The 23,158-nt window shown below is 38.1% G+C and overlaps 1 protein-coding gene across 1 annotated transcript in view; it reads left to right on the forward strand.

Annotated features, from left to right (window-relative positions):
- The window catches only part of ANO4 (anoctamin 4), a 111,206-nt gene that overhangs the window by 58,333 nt on the left and 29,715 nt on the right, over positions 1–23,158 (forward strand). The window contains exons 10-17 of the mRNA XM_070946824.1: positions 3,129–3,260; positions 5,903–6,009; positions 6,759–6,814; positions 8,919–9,040; positions 11,148–11,282; positions 13,571–13,667; positions 16,555–16,615; positions 20,552–20,634. Of these exons, the coding sequence (XP_070802925.1) occupies positions 3,129–3,260; positions 5,903–6,009; positions 6,759–6,814; positions 8,919–9,040; positions 11,148–11,282; positions 13,571–13,667; positions 16,555–16,615; positions 20,552–20,634 (793 nt within the window). The remainder of the gene's footprint in view (positions 1–3,128; positions 3,261–5,902; positions 6,010–6,758; positions 6,815–8,918; positions 9,041–11,147; positions 11,283–13,570; positions 13,668–16,554; positions 16,616–20,551; positions 20,635–23,158) is intronic.

A 23,158-nucleotide genomic window follows, 5' to 3' on the forward strand; every position in this document is an offset into this window, starting at 1 on the left:
GCTATGTTCATGCTCCTGCATTCATTGAAGTGGCTTTTTGGTGTCAAATCCAAATTCCATTGGAACTGCACCAATCAAATGGCAACTCCCCTGGGTGTATTCCTTTGAAGAGAAATGGTATATGACACCATTCATGAAATTAGCATTTTAATGATTTTTTTAGAGTAAATAGAAATTAATTTCCAATAGAAATTAAAGTCTGGAAGGGTAAGGTATTAATTGCTTGCTGCTTGCTTGATTATATGCCACAAGTCAGTGTCAGCTCTTAGTAACTTTTCTCCATGATGAACTGCCCCCGGCATGGTCTTTCAGGTCTTCCAATTGTGCACTCAATACTACTGTAACTGAGTCTATCCATCTTGCCACTGGTTAGTCCAGAGGTGGGTTTCAGAAGGTTCTGACCAGTTCTGGAGAACCGGTAGTGGAAATTTTGAGTAGTTCAGAGAACCGATAGTAAAAATTCTGACTGGCCCCGCCCCCATCTATTCTCTGCCTCCCAAGTCGGGAGGAAATGGGGATTTTGCAGTAACCTTCCCCTGGAGTAGGGTGGGAATGAAGATTTTACAGTATCCACACCCACCAAGCCACGCCCACCAAGCCATGCCACGTCCACCAAGCCACACCCACAGAACCGGTAGTAAAAAAATTTGAAACCCACCACTAGGTTAGTCTCTTTTTCTCTTTACTTCCTCCTCTCTCAAGATCCTTAGAACCTTCTCCAGGAAGCTAAGCCTCAGCATAATGTATTCAAAATAGGATAATTTGAGCTTGGTCATTTCTGTCTAAAATGAGAACTCTGGTTTGATCTGTTTCAGGAATTTTCATCACTAAGCGATGTGGTCTTTAAGTGAATCATCATATGACTGCACCCTATTTTATGACTTTTTGATAATGTTAAGCAATCATGTGGTTGTTAGGCAAATCTATCTTTCCTCATTAATTTTGCTTGTTGGAACACAGTTGGGAAAATCACAAATAGTGACCACATGACCCCAGGAAACTGCAGTCATTATCATAAGTCACTTTTTCAATGGCATCATAATTTCAAGCAGTTGCTAAGTAAATGGTCATAAGGCGAGGACTATCTGTATTTTTTGTATCCTGCTTTTTCAAAATCCAACTTTCACTTCAATGACTTGTCACAGGGAATAAGTTGCTTGCGCTGCTCACATCTTTGTAGGTAGAGAGTAAGTTTAGGAGTTATTAACTTTTTCTTCCACCTGGTTCCTAAGATAAAATAGAGCTGTTGTCTCTGCTTTTCACTTTTAGCAAAATAATTCCCATCGTGCATCTTAATTTTGTTATTTTGTTCCTCCCCCTAAGAAACCAAAGTTTTATGATTGAAAACATAATAGATAAAAGCAGTATAAAATTTTGAAAGAAACAAATAATCTGTTAAAGACTTTGCCTCAGAGAGTCACTGAATATATGATCAGCCCAAACGACAGAGATTTATTTGTAAAATAAATTATGATGAAAGTAAATATATTTCACAGAGTATTCTCCAAATAATATTATGAAATATCCTACAAAACATTGATAAATAAGAATAAAGATAGGACATTTCAGCTAGGAATAGATATTCAGACAGCCACAAGTATGTTCTAGATTTTTTTGTTTGTTTTTTTCACTTTTCACCAGATCATATGCCACTTATATTAATGCCATTACTTTTCAGTACAATGTAACAAGAAAACAAATATTAACATTGGCTATTTATTTATTTTCTATAGTCATCCTTCTCAACCAAGTGACTCTGGGTAGCTTATAGTTCTAAAACAATAAAATATTTAAAACAATAAAAACAATCCAAAACTAAATATATATAACAACTGAGATAATTAATCAATTAACAGTAAAGCCAAGAAATGGGGCCCTTAACAAATTCAGAGCGACAGACCCCGGTTATGCAGCAAAGTTTTTAAGGCCTTGCAGAAGGCCAACAGGGCTGGGGCCATTCTAATCTCCAAAGGGAGAATATTTGACTGAGCAGGGTCTACAAAAGAAAAGGTCCATCTTCTGATCCCTGTCAACCAACACTCTGGTGGGATCTTCAGGACCAAATTGAATGGGTAGAGACTCTTGGAAAAAGATGGTCCTTCAGATAACCCGATCCCAAGCCATGTAGTTCATGTTGCCTATGTATACTATTTGTACAGTCACAATCTTGATTGAACGATACAGTATGTAGTGACTGATTACTCTCCTGGTAACTGTTTTGCTTTTATTAAAAAATAAACTCAGAGTTTTGGGATTGGGAATGGAAAACCAGCGTGCATGATAAAACTCAGTACTTGGTGTCTATATTGATACATCCAGGAAGTTTTCTTGGAAGTGATTTGGGATTGTTTTCTTCCACATTTTCTTTCCTAGACTAGCCTATTCTCAATTTCTTATCCAAACACTAATTATCCTGATTAGCTTTTCATAATTACCTAGCTGGACCAAAACAAGTACTTTTGAAACAAACTATGATAACAATGCTTTTTAAAAAGTTCTCTTTGTGACATATGAGTAGGAAGAAAATGGCAGCGAAATCATTGCCCTAAAGTTCTGCTGCCAGAACCTTTCATAATGATTCTAGGAAGTTTTTATTGTATTTTATGCAGTTTTTCAGATAAGATTAAATTTTTAATCAAAGAGTTAAACCTTTTGAAAATAAAACTGCTAATAAATGGTCCATATTGAAATGTTGTGCTAAAAATTAGTGGATAAAGCACTAGATTGCCATAGCATCTTTAGAGCTAGAACAGTCTTTAGAGCTCTTAATTGCTTTTTGAACTGAAACATTTAAAAGGAAGAGAAATCTAAATGCTTCATTCCTTTGCTTTTCCTTCTCAAAATCTTTATCAAAGCAAAGATTTGATTCTAAGAGATTTATCTGAAGAACCCTCCATGCTACCTATTATGAAACAAGCTAGATTGACAGTTATTTTATATATAGATTGTATATACATACACAGGTATAGACTGTTTAGTCATGACACAGTTAATTGCCCAGGTTAATTATGATTAATGTCTGGAAAATTATTGCATTTTATATCCCTTGCATCCATAAAATGTTTATGTATAGAAAGTGCTTATTTCCACTTAAATGTTAAGTTTGCCTTCCCTTTCATCTCCTGCAGAATTGAGAAGCAATTAAGCAGGTTTCGAGGATGGTTACCTAGAAAGCCAATGAGTTTGGACAAGGAAAGGCTGCCAGATTTGGAAGAAAATGACTGCTACACGGCTCCATTCAGTCAACAAAGGATTCATCAGTGAGTTTTATTTAAAAAGGCAAATGTGAAAGGGGAAATATTTATATTTACGTGAAAAATGGGATATAATGCTTGAGAATTTTTCAAATGCTGAATTCTAAATTCTCCTTAACATATACTTAAAAAGTCCACTTATCCTTTACCATCTAAGTATTCGCTGGGTGCATAATAGCTAAATAAAAACACTAGGCTAGCAATGTATTTAGTTCTGTTTGTTTCATTACACTTTGATCCAACTTCTCCATATAAAATATACCCTATGCAGCATAAAATATAACATCAATACATCAGTTGTGAAATAAAGACCAAAATATCAAAATAAAAAGCTGCAATAGCTGATCTACTTAAATGCTTATAATCTTCTGCATATACCGGTAGTTCATAATTCAGATCTATATTTTACAAAGCATTTTATATAACAATTTAACAGCAATAACAAATGCATCTATGGATTTCCATTACATCTATCAAAGGAACAAACAGTTTTCAGACATAAAGAGGTCCTTAACTTGATCAAGATATAGATCTTATTTCATTTTATAGAAACATTAAAATAAAAATAAAAATAAAAATAAAAAGTTGGAGAATTAGTGTAGTACAGTGGTTGGGATTTTAGTCTAGGCCTATAGAGATCAAGGATCAAGTTCACCATCAGCCTCAGAAACTTACATTTGCCCAGAGATGGCATCATTATTATTTTACCAATATTTAGGAGGTACATAAATGGAAAATGAAAAAAATTGTACTTGAATTAATTGTATTCAATTGTATTGAAAGAAAATAGATGTTTTAATATGAAAATAAATTTTGAATTATCTTATCTTTGGAAATTTCATGTTGAATTCTGTATTAACCATTACCACCAAAATGCAAAAAAGAAAATTAGTTAAACACCTTTCTGGTCCATATAGTACATGGGTGATATTTTTAAAACTGGCTATTTTTATTTGATATAATGCCATGTATCTTAGTGTTCTGAAAGAATTATAGCAAAGTAAAGCAGGCTCAATCTATCTTTGCATGTCTTGCAGTAGATAAAAATGTCTTGCCTAAATTTTCTTACAGGAAATCAGTACATTTGACCCAAATCTGTGGTTTTTTATCTAGAACATTTCCAATCTAGATAAATCAAAATTAATTAATTGGCTGATTTACTGCCAGCTGCATTCAAAGCTATTCTTTATATGACCGTGTGCTGCACATCTATTCTGCTTTTTTATGTCACATTGAGAGCACTTTCAGATATCTAAACGACCACTATCTTAGTCTACCGTATAACAAATGAAAATATTGTATTTCTAGTATTCAATATTTTTAAAAAGGAATGTGTCCAAAAAGTGAATAAAATGACATTTTGTAATCCCAGGTTACATTATCCAGTTGTCCTCCCATAATTCACTTGTCTTGTGCTAGGCATTTCAGTTGTTTCCAAAGCTTGCAGGTACATTTGGTTATATACACAGTTGGTATCAGCCAGTTCGGACCAATTCGAACGAATCGTTGGCGGAAATTTGGCCAAGGTCGCCAAACCAGTAGCAATAGCTGGCTGGCCACACCCCCAAACCTGTCCCCCGGTCGCCATTCGCTCATCCCACCCACCATGTTCGTTGCCACCATATTCTTCGCACACACGCATCCCATTACCTTGCAAGTCCAATGGGATGTGCATGCACGAAGAACATGGCGATGGCAGCAGCTTTTTCCACGACCTCCGGTACTTTTCGGCGACCTGCGACATTTGTCAGCCACTTTCCAGCAGCAGCGGCTGCTGGGGGCCGCCGAAAACTCCGGTCAGCTTGCCTTCTGGACTCTGGACCAGCGGCTACGGAAGGTAAGCAGTCCGAACAAAGAGCCGGGGGGGGGGAGGAAGCAGGGCTAGGGCTGGGGCCGCTAAAGGAGGGAAAACAGGTGACTGGCGAAGGGAGGGCGGGGGTAGATAGGTGGAAATTCCAAAAATTTTTCTACCTTTTCCTCTGGGCGTGGCTAGGTGGGGGAGTCGTGTGACTGAGTAGGCGTGGCCAATTTGACATCACTCATGCCCACTCAGTCACATGCCCCCCACCTAGCCACGTCCACTGAATCAGTAGCAAAAAATTTTGAAACCAACCACTGGTTATATACTAACTGGTGTGAAGCATTTTGGATTTGAAGGCTAAAAGGTATTTCAGTATATGTAGGATACAATTTCTTAAAACAGCTGCAGCTTTTCCTGTATTTTGGAACACCTTTTTACCTTTGTATTCTAAGCACAGCCTTAATGTTGACTTGTCTGGTAAGGAATCACATGATACTTTTTCATTCAAGTTTGGTATTGATTTAAGATTCAGTGGCCAATTTGGTTAGCATAAAAAGGAACTCATCGTTTGCTTCATCCACAAATAAATTGGTATGATCCTTTCATTTTACAAAGAATATCACTGAAGCTGATTTAGTTCTTTGTGACTATATATCCTACAAACTCTAATAAGCAATAGACTTTATTTAAAATATTTCTAGAAATAGTGCAGTTCATTAGAAATTTTATAGAAGATTCCTTTATTTATATTTTTTTTGCTTTACTGTTGTATCTCAGAAATATTAGTGAGACTTTTTCAGTTGTCAGAAACAATAATTGCATTTTCTTGCTTGTATTTTCAAAACAGCTTTATCATTCACAATAAGGACACATTTTTTAACAATGCTATAAGAAGTAGAATTGTTCATCATATTTTACAAAGAGTGAAATATGAAGAAGGAAAAAATAAAATCGGTAAGCGTGGGATTTCTGCAAATCTTACTCCATTTCAACCTTTCCTATTATATAGAATAGAGTTAAAAGAAGCGACAGAACAGGTAGTCTTCAACTTACAACAATTCATTTGTTGACCATTCAAAGTTACAACAGCACTGAAAAAAGTGACTTATGACCGTTTTTCAGTAACAACCTTTGTAGCATCCCCATGATCATGTGATCAAAATTCAGATGCTTGGCAACTGGTTCATATTTATGGCCATTGCTATGTCCCAAGGTCAGGTGATCCCATTTTGCGACCTTCTGACAAACAAAGTCAATGCGGAAGCCAGATTCATTTAACAACCGGGTTAGTAATTTATCAACTGCAGTGATTCACTTAATAACTGTGGCCAGAATGGCTGTAAAATCAGGCAAAACTCACTTAACAAATGTCTTAGCAGAAATTTTGGGCTCAATTGTGTTTGTAAGTTGAGGACTATTGATACTAGTATATTTCTTGATAAAATTATTAGCTACCAAAATTGTTCCTTTTTGTACCTTTTAATTCAATAATAACTTTCAGAAAAAAATACTAAAATGTGTGTGTACCATTTGTAAGTTGTATCTTTTCATGCTTACACCTACTGCCCACTCTGAATGCACAGTTATATTAGATTGATTGATTCATTCAATTTAAGCACATCTGACTCTAGATTAATGCTGGATGCTATATATTATATTCATTCCAGCTTTTTCTGTTATATGTTAAATATTTCTATTTCTAGGTCTCAATCGGTTGCTTACTAATGGTTCCTATGAAGCTGCATTTTCTCTTCATGAGGTATTCCTTCTTTTAATTTTTTTAAATCCAATTACTTCCCACCATTATTGTTGGACCATTAATTCTGATTTTCACTGTATTAAGGGGACAGTCCATTTAAGTCATCTCATTTGGCAAATGAAACAAAATGCAATTTCAGATTCTTTTTTAGAAAGTTATGCCTTTGAATTCACAACAAATAATGACAAAAAAAAGTCAAAGACAGAGTAATTTAAAGGTTTGATGTATAAATTCATATTTAAGAAAATATGTCTGAAGATGATGTTCATAAAAGGTGACCTACAGCTTTTTAAGTCAAAAACAATGAATGATGGAATGAAAAGGTATAAATTCAGGATCATCTGTGGAAATTTCAGGGGAATGGTATTACGTCCAAATAACAGAATAACAGTTGGAAGGGACCCTGGAGTTCTTCTAATTCAACCCGCTGCTCAGGCAGGAAACCCTATATCCATGATGGTGAACCTATGGCACGCGTGTCACAGGTGGCATGTGGAGCCATATTGGTGGGCACGCGAGCGTTGCCCTAGTTCAGCTCCAGCACGCATGCGCACGCTGGCCAGCTTATTTTCGAGCCTTCTGGGCCCACCGGAAGTCAGCAAACGGACTGTTTCCAGCCTCCAGAGGGCCTCCGGGGGGTGGTGGAGAAGGCTGTTTGCACCTCCCCAGGCTTCTAGAAAGCCTCTGAAGCCTGGGGTGGGTGAAAAACAGGCCTACCGGGTCCACCATATCACATGCCAAAAGCGGGGGGAGCATGGGGGGGGTCTCATGCATGGGGGGGCAGGGCGCATAGAATTATGGGTGTGGGCACGCACACGCGCGACCATCGCTCACTCCCCCTACTTTTGGCATGCGATGGCAAAAAGGTTAGCCATCACTGCCCTATATCATTTCAGATAAATGGTTGTCGAATATCTTCTTCACAACTTGTGTTCCCACAGAAATGAGAACCTTTATAATCAAATCATGAATTTACCAATATATATTCTTCAAGTGCTTTTCTCCTGATGAAATTAAAGACATATGAATAGGTTATTCTGATGCTTGCCTAACTGACATTACAGAAGAAATAAATCCAGCAAGTACAAGATTTATAATCAATAACAACAATTAACAACTCAATATACAATCATTCCCAATCATCAGGCCTTCCACATTTTTGTCTAGGATAGGTATAACACTGCACATGCAAGACAGCCGTTCTGTGTGAACCTAGCTTAATTTTGTATACAGGTAGTCCTCAACGTACATAGTTCATTTTGTGATGGTTCAAGATTACAAAGAAGAAAACAATTTATGGCCATTTTTCACACTTATGACAATTGCAGTATCCCCATGTCACATGATCAAAATTCAGAAGCTTATCAACTGACTCATATTTATGATGGTTGCAGTGTCCTGGGATCATGTGATCACCTTTTGTGATTTTCTGACAAGCAAATCAATGAGGAAGCCAGGTTCACTTAACTATGTTAATAACTTAACAACTGTTAACAACTGTGGCAAGAAAGGTCATAAAATGGGGTAAAATTCACTTAACAAATATCTCACTTAGCAACATAAATTTTGGGCTCAACTGTGGTCATAAGACAAAGACTTACCTGTAATTATTGGGCAAAATTACATATTTTAAGAGAAATAGAAGTTTGGAAAAAGGTTTCTATACATTTGTAACTAACTGTAGTATTTTCTCTTTTTGATTAACTTTATAATATGTATAGCTTTACTACAAAATATCAAATCCAGTCTTTCATTATGAACACTGCACTTATTTTTACACTGAGTTAAGATCTGGAACTAAAGACCTCCATTCTTACAAAGCAAACTTCAAAAATTATGGTTGCTTCTTTGAAATATGGAGTCTACTCAAGCATGAGCTCCATTGTGTTCAGTAAGATTTATTCTCAAATTGTATACAGATGTATAGCTTCATTCTTAAGTTTCTGAGATGGTATAGATCACAAGCTAATCATAATTTCAATGATAACAGATAATTTCAGTGATAAGATGCTAAATTTATATTTATGAATTTAATACTCTAAAATATTCATGGATATTTATAAATATCTATTAACTAATTCTTCTTTATTTACTTGTATTTTAGGGTAGTTACAAAAGTAAAAATTCCATAAGAAGTCATGGGGCAGAAAACCACAGGCATCTACTTTATGAATGCTGGGCCTCATGGGGAGCTTGGTATAAATACCAACCTTTGGATCTTATACGGTAATTTTTTTAAAAAAAATCCATTTGTATTGGGAATGTATAGGTAACCTAAAATACTGAAATATATTGTGAGATTTTATTTGAGGCGATTCACAATATCTATTTGAAATTCTCAAGAACTCTTGTGAGTGCCAGGAGACTAACCTGCCCTGTTACTTTTTCACTGACAAACTGAAAAATATGTCCTATTGCTGCTTTCTCTGGGAATGAAACAAGTGTTATATCTGCATATTAACGTCATATCAAAATGGTGTAATATGTCAAAATGGTGTAATATGTTTTTCTGATTTATCAAAGTGATAGTTAACATGGTAAACTCCATTTAGGAGGGTCTCCTCTGACAGATGTTGTTCTTGTGAGAACTGTGGCACTAAGAGAGGAATATGAGAAATGATTCCTGAAAGCCTTTAGCACCTACTATGTTAGTGGAATGAAGAATTTCAAACAGTGGGTTTACAGCAGAAGCACAGGAACCGATGCATGTTCAATTAAATATATAGAAGGAATATTTATATGGAATGGAGATCTTCTTCCAGCCTTTTGAGAGAAATTTTACTTGTTTCCCTTTGTATATTTATTTGCTAACTGGTTAAAACGATTTTTCTACTACTAAATAATTCTACCAGGGCTAACCAAGTGAAAAAAGCAGCCCAAGGACACTTTGCCCGTATCCACTGCATCCAGCTCTGCAGAGGCTTATTTGGGGATTCTCAGGGTTTCTACATCTAGGATCTAGTTAAATTTCTGAAATCACATGCCATAAAATGGCAAATTCTGACAAGGCAAGTAGTAGGATGCAATAACACTATAAAATCAATCTGGAATAATATTGAGATTGAAAGGGTCTTCTATACCCATAGAAATCTTATCTTATATAATCAATTTTGCTGTGTAAATTAATTCTAAAGATCCTGGGTGAAAAACTGAGAAGCAGTTTTGCCAAAACTCTCATGGAAATTGAAATTATCTCATGAAACAAATTGTTCTTCGTTTTTAATACTTTGTGGCAAAACTCAATCTGTCAAAATTAATAGCAAATATCTCTAACAAGGTTAAATAAATGAAGAGGCAGGACTCTTGGTCTAATAGTCTATAAGGAGTAATCTGAAGAGTGATAATCAGTTTTTTTTTTTTTATTGAAAAAGTTTTTCGAATACAAGTTTTTCCCCCTTTTCCTCCCTTCTTCCCTAACCCCCCCTCACCACCCATCCCCCCCTGTGACTTCTTCTTCACAACAATAAACTAATTCATAATTAATTACATAATATTTTACCATACCCTTACTCACTCCTCAAAATACTGACCCTTAGCATAGTATTCTTATAACTCCGCTTTTCTCCGCTTTTCACAATCTACCCTTTTTCTCCTCCCTCAAACTTATAAAATATTATTATTATTACAACAACATAACCTTTACTTTTATATATATTAATTTAACATTTCAAAGCAGCCTTCTCCAAATTTAACATTTATTCAGTTCTATCCAATTCTTCCACTCCCCGAAATATATAACTTAAAAATCCTTTTTCTTAAACTAATCAATCACTAAACTAACCTATTTCAACCCAGTTTCCTGCAAGATTACCATGCACTACAATTCTAAATATAATCCACTGCCCACTCTGCTAAAATATACATATGTCTATATATACATTCCATTTTATAAAAAAAAGAAAAGACAATAACTTTAAATTTATAATTCATTTAGTATCTTCTTTGATGTCTTTCCACTAGATTATTAAATCCGTCATCCATAATAGGGTAACATAGCATCCTAGTGCAACAGTTTATTCAAAATCTTCAGTCATCTTCTGCCCCCATCAATAATGAATATCCTCATGTATATAAAAACAACCACCCGAGTGATAATCAGTTTTTGAAACACGTGGTAATATGATATTCAGTATTGCTTATCTGCATTGATATATGTATCTGCATCAATATAACAATATTATTTAAAAAAAATAAGGGTGAAAAAATGTGAACATATGATCTTATTCATATATGGGAAGTCCATACATTTCTGGATTATTTTATATTTAGAACCACTAATAAATTCTACTTCAAAAATGTTAATAAAATTATTTGTTTTTGTATTTTTGAACAGACGGTATTTTGGTGAAAAAATTGGTTTATATTTTGCCTGGTTAGGCTGGTATACAGGAATGCTCTTTCCAGCTGCCTTCATTGGACTGTTTGTCTTTTTATATGGAGTAGCCACATTGAATTACTGCCAAGTCAGGTGAAGTCAACATGCTTATCTCTAAAATAATTATATTAATTGTTACTTTTTATTTTTTAAATTAAATTATTATATTATGTCTAATTTTTCTTTTGGCACAAAAGTTGGTAGAGAATATGCTTATGAGTAGTCTGGAAGGTGGTAGTGTTACTAAAAGTCTTGACATTCTGAGATACATTTATTTTTTTCTTCGTATGATTTCTTTTAATAATCTGTATTTACCTCACTTCCCCTTTCTAACCTATTATATATTGCTGTTATGTTCCTGCAATATGGAAATTTCCTCTTTTTTCTTGCTATACAAATGAATCCTAAATTACTTTCAACGGCCAACCATATAGTATTTTGCATCTGCTGACAAACCTTGCTATCTTTATATCAGAAAAATCCTATTATTTGTTTAACAGGTCATAATCCAATTCAATACTGTACAATAATCACTGAATAATTCTGCCACTCAAACACTGATTTATTGCGAATGAAGGTGAATATACACGTCCTAGGATAATGTTACAGGATCCAATCTGGGTCAGTCACTGGGACCAGAGGTTTTGTCTTCCGAGCTTTTGGACTCGTGCTGAAGCCCATCTTCAGGAAACTTCTCTCTCTAGATCAAACTAGAGGGAAATTTACTGAAGATGGGCTCCAGCACAAATCTGAAAGCTTGGAAGACAAAACTTCTGGTCCCAGTGACCATCCCAGATTGGATACTGATTTATTGATTTAAGTTCATGAGTTTGATTATAGAGTCCATATGTTCTGTTTAAAAAAAACTAGACAGCTAGTTCTGTTCCAAATTTACCATATTTTTTGGAGTAGAAGACCCACCGGAGTATAAGACACACCTACCCTTTTTGGTGAGGAAAAGAAGAAAAAGAAATCTCCCTCTGCCTCTGAGCAATTTTGCCTCGTTGCAGCAAACAGCCTGCTTTACTTTCATTTTCATTTTCAGTATAGCTTGATTAGCACAAGGAAAAAAAATCTGCTCCAGCAATTTACCTCTTTGCAGCAAGCAGCAGAGCCCTGCGCAAAACAGTTGAGAGCAAATCAGCTGAGAGTCAGGAGGCCGATGGAATCAATTTGTGCTAATTATGTTGTGCTGAAGCTGAAAGGAGCTGTTTTTTCTTGCCGTTTTGCAAGGAGGTAACTGCTGCGAGGCAGAGGCCAAAGGGTGGGGGCCAGTGGGTGGGCGGGGCTACATTCGGTGTATAAGACGCACCTAAATTTTCACCCCCTTTTAGGGGGGAAAAAGGTGTGTCTTATGCTCTGAAAGATATGGTAAATAATATGATTAAGAAAATTAATCAGATTTTTTTCTCTCATACTCTGCTCATCTTACTCTTTGTCTGTGTTCCTTTATCCTACTTCTATCTTCCCATACTCTATCATTTTCTCAGATGCTTTAATTGATTTAGGTTCTTCCTTTATCAGCCAAAATGATTATCAGTCAAAATGGGGAAAATATTTTCCAGAATATTCTGTAAATATTCTGTAAATGGTTAATTCCTTGTCAGTCAGCAATCAAAATGCATTACAATAGTATAGATTGATTCATTTGTTTCATTGCCTTGATTTATTTATTCTGTATGCAGAATTTTTTGGTAAAATAAGAGTTTTGTCCTGCTCTGACTTGTAAAGATGCATATATTTGTTACAAACTATGGCCTTCCAAAGTGCCACTTGTACTGGGATGAAACACCAAAGATGTTTAATATAGGCTAATGTAGTCTGAAAAGTTCTAAATAACGAAACAGTTAACCATCCCAGGAGAATTTATTACAATAATTTCAATGAAACACAAAAAAGAACGATTGGGAAGCAAAATTTAACATCAGTGCTGTCAGGGTTTCTAATTGCCAAGTGCTTCTTGTCACAATAAAGAAGGCAGAAAATTTAAAGATACAGCAAGCATACATACCCAGAAAATGTTTCCCCCTTATTCCTGCCTGCGGCATAAGGAAGCATCTCAGGGTTCTACAAAATAAATATATATTTATGGAAACTAGTCAATGAGGGAACAGTATCAAGTGATGTGTAACATGCACAGATGGGAATTGGTACATAAATGTGGAGAAAAATTGTACACGTGTTGAATTTAATGTCCTGAACTATTGATTGATGTTTTCTTTAAATTAATTTTAAGCCAAAAAGAAAACATTTTATTGGTGCAGTTATTACAGAAAAAAGCCACCTTTCCACTAGTGTCTAAATATTGGGAGTTTTTTTTTTAAAGTAAAACAAAATATTTACAACTTGGGTTAATAATCATTATCTCTTCTCTTTTACAGTAAAGAAATCTGCCAGGCTACAGAGATTATTATGTGCCCAATTTGTGATAAATATTGTCCCTTCATGAGGTTGTCAGATAGCTGCATTTATGCCAAGGTACAAATAAATGCTGCTTTTCTTTTTCTACTAATAGTTTTATCTATGTGTGTGTGTGTGTGTGTGTGTGTGTGTGTATTCAAAATAAAGACATTGCATTTAAAAATGCTAGATATTTAAATCTAGAGTTGAAAGCAACAACTTCAAAGAGCTTGCTTCTTAAGATATTAAAATATTAAGCATGCTTAGTTTTTTTAAAAGGATTTGCTGATAGATAAATGTAATGAGTGAGGAATAAGGAGAGAACAGCAAGTTTTTAATGTCTGTAGGTCACTTTGTTGTTGTTAGTTGTGAAGTTGTGTCCGACCCATCGTGATCCCATGGACAACGTTCCTCCAGGTCTTCCTGTCCTCTACCATCCTCTGGAGTCCATTTAAGCTCACGCCTACTGCTTCAGGGACTCCATCCAGCCACCTCATTCTCTGTCGTCCCCTTCTTCTTTTGCCCTCAGTCTTTCTCAGCATTAGGCTCTTCTCCAGTGAGTCCTTCCTTCTCACTAGGTGACCAAAGTATATCAATTTCATCTTCAGGATCTGGCCTTCGAAAGAGCAGTCAGGTTGATCTCCTCTAGGATTGACCAGTTTGATCGGCTTACAGTCCAAAGGATTCTCAGGAGTCTTCTCCAGCACCATAGTTCAAAGGCCTCAATTCTTTGGTGCTCAGCCTTTCTTATGGTCCAATTCTTATGGTCTCTAGGTCACTATATTATATTAAAGGTTGTATAAAATTATTACTGTTTTATATTGCCTTTATTATTGAAAGTCAAGAGCCTCTTGACAGAGATTAGGGATTCTGTTTATGACTTTTCATAAACAGTTAAAACCTTTCAGTGAGGTTTTGAAGGCAATTGTTGAACAGGGACTAGGAGTTGTGCTGCACTTAAGAAATAATTTGGAAAATATAATTCACAGTTTGTGAGAGTTTAAATGCAACACTTTGTATTTGCCCCAGGATCCTGGGAAAGATACAGCTGCTTTAAGGAGTTTCAGACAGATGCTACATTTGAGCCTTCATGTGCTGTGAAGCCCATTTTTTACCTGCATTGTCCTACAAAATAGTCCTTGTCATTGTATGTGTATACACAGTATACCCATACAACGAAATTCACTTAACACCCAAAGACCAGGTCCAACACACATAACAATCCCCAAACACACTCCCACCCACCACAAATTCCCCACCCCTAAACCATCCAAACATCCACACAACAGACCAAGTAATGCTGTCCAACAGCTCACTGATGGTGGCCCTTTAGTTCATTGTTGAGTGCAATTATAGCTCTGGGATAAAAACTATTTAGAAAACATGTGGTCCGAGTTTTAATTGTTCTGTATCTTCTGCCAGAAGGCAACAGTCCAAAAAGATTGTAAGCAGGATGGGAAGAGTCTCTGAGAATGTTATGCAACTTCCTCAAACAGTGAGATTCAAAGATGTCGTCCAGGGCTGGTAGCTGGAGCCTAATGATATTCTGGGCAGTTTTAATGATTCTCTGTAGAGCATTTTTGTTCGCTACAGAGCTGCTCCCATTCCATGCAAGAATGCTGTATGTCAGGACACTCTCAATGGTGCTGCGATAGTAGGACAGAAGTAGATGCTGAGATAGATTTATCTTCCTGAGTATTCTCAGGAAGTACAGCCTCTGTCAGGGTTCCAAATTATGATCTCTTTCAGCGCTGACATGAAATCATGAAGGACACAGAAAGACCTGCTTTAATGCTGGGATGAACTTTCACCTAGTTCCTGGCTCTTCAGCAGATAGCGTTACTTGGGATTAGCGTTACACGGGTGAAATTCCTGTGAAAAGAAAGTGCATGGGACGAAGAGATGGATCTGCATGGTGGCCAATGAGACATTGGGGTTGAAGGACGGAAAGGGAGGGGTTTGGAAGGAGGTGCCAATCTTGGCTGCAACAGAGTTCAGGCATGTCGTTTTTTCTATCCTTAAATAAAAGAGATTCATTAGAGACTTTGCGTTTGAGAATGAAGTTTATTTAAGATAGCAACGAAACCTGACAGCCTCTTCTGTGCCTTCTTCACAAGCATGTTAACATTCATAGTCCATGAGAGGTCCTCCGAGATAGAAATTCCCAGAAATTTAAAACTACCAACCCTCTCCACCTCCTCTCCATTTATGTACAATGATAAATGTACATCTCTCTTCCTCCTGAAGTCAATTATAAGTTCTTTAGTTTTTTTTGGTGTTAAGTGTAAGATTATTTTCTTTACACCACAATGTCAGCCCTTGTACTTCCTTTCTATAAGCAGACTCATTGTTCTTATTAATGAGCCCCACCACTGTCGTGTCATCTGCAAATTTAATAATTGTGTTGGTGTTATACAATGGGGTGCAGTCATGTGTATACAAGGAATAAAGGAAAGGGCTTAGCACACAACCCTGGGGGGCTCCTGTGCTTAGTATCAGAGTAGAGGAATGGTGAGATCCCATCCTTACTGACTGTGGCCTGTCTGCCAGAAAATCCTTTATCCACAAACAAATCCTCTGATTTATACCTAAATTGGACATTTTAAGAAACAACCTGTTGGGTAGAATGGTGTTAATCTCATTAGCAAAGATCCTCTTCTGTTCCCATGAGAACCACACAAGTAGAATCTAGTGAAAACATTTTAGAACTATGAAAAATTATATAACAATTCCTTCCAATAAAATAAATAATATTTAGCTTTAAACTTCAGTAAGGTTTATTTATTTACTATTCTTTGTAGAAGTTCACTTACCAGTACATAGAAAATGTAGGCGATGACCAGGCTGAGCCCAAGGTAGGGGTAGAAATAAAAATTGATTTAGACTATGTCTAGTTTAGAAATCACAAACCAATGTGAATTAAAAAAAAAAAAAATGAATTTAAGTTAAAAATATTTTTCTCCAGGTAACACATCTTTTTGACAATGGAGCAACTGTTTTTTTTGCTGTTTTCATGGCAGTATGGGGTAAGTGATGATAAGGGAATAATATCAATATAATTTTGTTTAAAATAACTACATGGAGGATATGCTTAACTTCAGCAGATTTAGATCAATGATATGGAATTCTTGGAGTACTTCTACTCCTCTGTTCTGTCCTTTAAAAGTGAACGCTTCTATTTTTATCTGCTCTCATATTTGCAAACTAAATAGGAACAGTATATGGCAGCAAGACATTAATCTTATCATATTTTTTAAAAGAAATTAAAACAAAAGTGTTTCCCACATGGAGGCTTCTTTATAATTAATTCCAAAATCTTATTTCAAATTTTTCCATACCTTTAGTTTGTCTGTAGCTTTCTAAAAATCAAAAATTTAATCACCCTTTTGCTGTTTATTCCATAAAAATAATTAGTCCTTAAATTTGTATTTAAAACTTCATTTGCTATTTGGATTGAAGGAACTTGGTTTCCTCAAACTCAAACTATGAGCCTTGGTGGCGCAGCAGACTAAACTGCTGTTAAGTAACATCAACTGCCTGCAATTACAGCAAGTTCAAATCTCACCAGGCTCAAGGTTGACTCAGCCTTCCATCCTTTCGAGGTAGGTAAAATGAGGACCCAGTTTGTGGAGGCAATAAGGTGACTGTCAACTGGCAAAGCTTTCAAGTTGCCATGAGCAGGAGGGAGGGAGAACTGAAGTGAATTCCATACATTCTTTCTCACCACAATCAGGAGGGTGTTAGGTTTCACAGCCAGCCAAAGTGGTTAATTGGAGAATGTGATTTATGACATGGCCAGAGAGGAGGGGAGAGACAGGGTCATAGGGGAACGTAAATCTACGTAGGATCAGTCCTAACTGCTTGTATTGCCGGAATGGTGCTCTTAATAAATGAATATATTTCCTTTGAAGTTTGGATCATGGCTCATGAATTAATTAGGGCATCTTTCGGAAACTTGACACTGACTTTGTATAATAAATAAATAAATAAATAAATAAATAAATAAATAAATAAATAAATATCAAAGCATCCCTAATAGATAGTTGAAAAACAATTAACAAGCAATTTCCAAAAGTGATTAGAAAAGGAAGTATGCAAATCAGCGGTGAAATCCACCCGGTTCTATCCGGCTCGCTGAATTGGTACTGCTGACGGCGGGAGGCTCTGCCCACCCACTGGAACGTCACTACGTACCGGTTTTTTACCCTCTGCGCATGCGCAGAAGAGGTGCATGTTCACTTCCGCGCAGTCCAATTCCCAAACCGGTAGCGAAGGTAAGTGGATTTCACCCCTGATGCAAATCCAATAAACTTTCAAAGGCACTGACCACAGTGCCTTTGGCTTTTGCTCATTTCACAGGGCTCTAAACCTACCAGAGTCTTGCAGTCTCCTCAGAAAAGAAAGTGTCTGAAGCACTTGTAGGTGTTCTCAAGTTCTCTTCTTGTGCAGAGCAGAATTATTCATTTATTTTATCTATTTGTTTATAAAATTTATAGGCCACCCATCTTACCTCGAAGTAACTGCTTACAATCATTAAAAAACCACTATATAAGCTAAAAACATAAATAACCTTGTATAAAATCCAGAACTTAGTGGCCCAGTTAAAAGATGGGGAGGGTGGGAGCAGGATGGGGTGAAGGTGGTATCTATTGTTAATTGATCCACCCCGTCCACTGTGATATTCCCCCATTGGAGCTCCAAGTCAACTGGCAGAGCCAGGTCTTTAGGCTCTTCAGATGATCAGGAGGATCCGGGCTGACCACACAGATCTATGAAGAACTGTTCTACTCACTGGTTCTTCATTTCACTACCATCATTAGCTTTTCATGGAGCTAATCAGCTTTTCAGTTCACCATTTGTTCCCCTGAAGTCAGTATAGCACAACAAGATAACTGTAGGTTTCTTCTGTTATTAAGGGACATAATTGAATTATCCCAGATAATTAAACTAGAGATCGGAAAGAGATGATCTTTTCTGATTGTATCCTAAAGCAGATTGGCAACATTGAACAGAATACATTATCAATTATCATTCTCCACCTAAAATGTTGTATTAAAACCATGTTAGAAATATGTATCTAAAATAGATTTGTTGGTAAGAGCTGCAGTATCACAGTGGTTAGAATGCAGTACTTCAGGCTACTTCTGCTGATCATCAGCTGCCAGCAGTTTGGCAGTTCGGGTCTCACCGGCTCAAGGTTGACTCAGCCTTCCATCCTTCCGAGGTCGGTAAAATGAGGACCCAGATTGTTGGGGGCAATATGCTGACTCTGTAACTTGCATAGACAGGGCTGTAAAGCAGTATATAAGTCCAAGTGCTATTGCTATTGAAAATGAAAACATTTGTTGACACATTAGAAAAAGTTTTAAACAAAGCACCATATTTTAAGAGGAAACATGAATAGCAATCTATAGTATTTTTCTTCTTTTCCTTTCTCATACTTTTTAAGTGCAAAATAAAATTGACAGAAAACAAAATAGTATGTGGAAACGTGTTACACCAACACTGATCAAATTTTGACTAATTTGTATATTTCTATTTATGTATTCCTTATATCAAATACAATCGAATTTCATGCTTTATTTTCAGGATCCTTTCAACTTGAATCTCTGCTAAAGAATTCGTAGGTCAGTGTTGGTGAACCTTTTTGGCACTGAGTGCTGAAACGGGCACGCGCACATGCGCGAATGCCGGAAACCAGAAGAGCAGCTGCCTGGTGCGCATGTGCGTGCCAGGAAGATGATCTTCTGGTTTCCGGCACATGCATGCACACCGGCCACCTGGTCTTCCCATTTCTGGGGCACGTGCACACACGAAGACCAGCTGGCTGGTGCACATGCGCGCGCTGGAAACTAGAAGTTCATCTTCCCGGCGCATGCATGCTCACCGGGCGGCTGCTCTTCCAGTTTCCGGTGCTTCTACATGCGTGAAGACCAGCTGGCCAGCGTGCTGGAATCCGGAAGAGCAACTGGTGATGACTCGCATACCCGGAGAGATGGTTCTGTGTGCCACTTCCAGCACGCATGCCATAGGTTTGCTATCACAGTCCTAGGTGATACAATATTATATCAAATTATATATAGTATTCCATAAACTTTTCTCCCCATTCTTTTCAACCGAACAAAATGTTGAGATTAGAGCTGTGGTGGTGCCAGTGGTTAGAATACAGTATTGCGGGCTAATTCTGCTGACTGCCAGCAGTTTGATTCTCACCAGCTCAAGGTTGACTCAGCCTTCTAGCCTTCCGAGATCAGTAAAATGAGGACCCAGATTGTTGGGGGCAATATACTGACTCTATAAACCGCATAGAGAGGGCTGTGAAGCGATATATAAGTCTAAGTGCTATTGCTATTGCAATTATATGAAGGGGCTCAATACTATATTTGTCTGTCTACAGATCTGAGCTATTGGCAGAATAGCTCTCTGAACAGCACCAAATTTGGTGTGAGAATAGTAGCCAACAAAAAAAGATTGACTGAAAATGGGCTAGATTCATTCTTACCTAGATCTGGTCAGGATTGCAGAGAAAAAATAATCAGAAAAAATGCAGACTTTTTTTTAGTGAAAATATTTCCTTTCTGAAATATGAAGGATTATCACTACTAGCCATGCCCACAGAGTAAATTAGATGAAATACCTTCATTTATTGTTCATTTCCTACATTTCCAAGAATAAGGGGCACTAAAATACTATTGCTGAGAAGTTAATAAAGCATCCTTCTTTCTGTGATTTTTCCATTATACACTACACCAGACTTGCCATTTTCATAAAACATAGTAATCACATTTATCAGAAGAATTGTTATATATATATTGTTATATATATAAAAACATGTATATATGTATACACACACACACACACACACACATTTTCTGGTTGCAGGGGGGAATACAGAGCTAACTTGCAAATTCTCATTCAATAATATGACCAGATACATTTTTCCTTCTATTTTTCTGCGGTAGCCACTGTTTTTTTGGAATTTTGGAAAAGAAGACGAGCAGTAATTGCTTATGACTGGGACTTAATTGACTGGGAAGAAGAGGAGGTTTGTATGGATAATATGTCACAATTCTAACTAATACTAATGTGCTCTTAACTGACTCGGTTATAATATAAACAGAAAATACTGAAGATAATTGCCTGTCACATAGAGCTTAGTTTGTTTCCTGGTATCTCTTTTAGCTATTCTAGTCTATGTCATTTTAGCTGAGTCACTGTCTTGCAGAAGACACAAATCAGTCAACAGTCTGACCAATGTGAAACAGTGAACAGAAAATGATGGGCAACTGTAAAAAAAAAAAAGGCCAAGCAATGTTAAGGAATCTTACAACCACTTCTTGCAGAGAAGAAACTCATATAATGGTATAGTGATCAACTATTCTATAGTTCTAATTTGGAGAAAACTGGCAGCAAATCATACATTTTTTTCCAAGAAAATAAGGACCTAATTACACAATGTGTCAGTTGTTTGGTTTTTAGATAAATGAAGGTGTTAAGTTGGGTGAATGAGGACGCAGCAAGCCAGAGTAGTTAGTGACAACAGCTCTTTATTATATGGTGAGACTCCAGCAACTGACCCAGGGAGCCAGCTCCCTTTATATACCTTGCAGCTGTGGTGGTCAGCCAATCAGCTGATGGTCAGTTAATTCGAACTTCCCACCAAACAAACCTATTTACATAACACTCCTCCCCTCCCAGAAGTCACTTGGGGTGTTATTTACATACAAAGTCTCTCAGGTGACTAGGGCGTGTTCAAGTCCTAGTTGACCTGCACAGTTCAGTCGGAGGGGCGGCGTCGAGCAGGTTGGAGGGACTTTCTGTTTCTCCCTGCTCCGCCAATGAGGCCTCCGGGACCTCCTCGTGGGCGGCGACTTCTCCGGCTGTTTGGACTACCTCGATGGGGCGGCGCTGGATACCAGATTCCTCAGCTAAGTCCTCCGCTCCACTCAGGCTTGTAGTTTGTGTTTCTGGTTGGTAGTTGTGGTCAGAGATGGGGTCGTCTAATTTGTCGTCGGTGTCTGTGGTGATTCGTTTTCTTAATTGGTCAATATGTCTGCGCCAAACTCTCCCGTCCCCCATGTCTACCCTGTATGATTTGGGCCCCGTGATTTCTGTGATTGTCCCGGCCTCCCAGAGCGGGCCCTGTCCATAGTTCCTAGCGTGTACCGGTGTTCCTATGGTGAACTCTCTAAGCTTCCTCTCCCCCCCCTTGAAGGCCTCTGGGGAGTAATTGGGGTTGAGCCTATCTAGTATTCCTCGGAGTTTCCGCCCCATTAATAGTTCTGCCGGACTTTGGCCTGTGGCTGTACAGGGTGTGGAGTGCTGAGCTATTAGAAACTTGTCTATCCTTTCCTGCCAGTCTCCGGGACTTAAACGTGAAAGGGCTTCCTTTGCTGACCTCACAAATCTCTCAGCCTGTCCATTACTAGCCGGATGAAACGGGGCCGAAAGGACATGTCTGATCCCAAGTCCCGCTAAGTAACCCTCGAACTGTGTTGCGGTGAATTGTGGCCCGTTATCTGACACTAGGATGTCCGGTAACCGATGGGTGGCGAATAACTGTCTTAGCTCCCTGATGGTTGCGTCGGTGGTAGTGGCCTTCATTAGCTTGATCTCCAACCATTTGGAGAATGCGTCTACTACGACCATGAAGGTCTGTCCGTGAAATGGGCCTGCAAAGTCAATGTGTATCCTGGACCAGGGTCCCCGGGGCTTTTCCCACTCCCTCACGGGTGCTGTTGGTGGATCTGATCTGGACTCTTGGCAGGGTTGGCATGCTGGGCCACCAGACGTAGCTCCTGGCTAGCCCCTTCATTCTTACAATTCCCGGGTGCCCCTCATGCAACAATGTTAAGACTTTTTCCCGTAAACGTAAAGGAATAACAACCCAATCGCCCCATAGCAAACAATCCCCTTGCATTGTCAATTCGTCCCGTTTTCCCGCGAATGGTTTAAATTCCCCGCTCCCAATCTTTTCCGGCCACCCCCTCATGACCCAACTTGCGACTGTCCGGATCACGTGGTCTTTGGTTGAGGCTCTGGCAACCTCGGCTGATGTTATGGGCCCAGAGTCCAAGACGTCTATCAGCAAGATGGGGATGCCGGGTGTGGGGTCTTCTAGGCTGTCGGGTAGTGGGCATCGGCTGAGTGCGTCCGCGTTGCCCATGTCTGCCCCTGGTCGATGTACCAGGCGATAGGAGTATGCTGCGAGGAAGATGGCCCAGCGTGTCATCCTGGGCGATAGTGCTGCCGGGGTTGGTCGATCTCCCGCGAGGAGACGCAGGAGCGGTCGATGGTCGGTGATTAGTTCAAAGTCCCTCCCGAACAAGTACTCGTGGAATTTCTTTACTCCCGAAACGGCGGCGAGGGCCTCCTTGTCGAGCTGGCTATAATTTCGCTCGGCGCTTGATAGAGTTCGGGAGTAGTATGCGATGGGCGCTTCTAGGCCATTCGGGAGTCTATGGCTCAGGACAGCTCCCACTCCGAACGGGGACGCGTCACATGCTAGAACAAGGGGAAGCGTTGCGTTGTACTGAATTAGAAAGCTTTCAGCTGATAGCAGCTTTTTA

The sequence above is a fragment of the Pituophis catenifer genome, unplaced genomic scaffold (genome assembly GCF_029215685.1).
Source record: "Pituophis catenifer annectens isolate HBS135680 unplaced genomic scaffold, rPitCat1.0.hap2 SCAF_7, whole genome shotgun sequence".
Lineage (NCBI taxonomy): Eukaryota > Metazoa > Chordata > Lepidosauria > Squamata > Colubridae > Pituophis > Pituophis catenifer.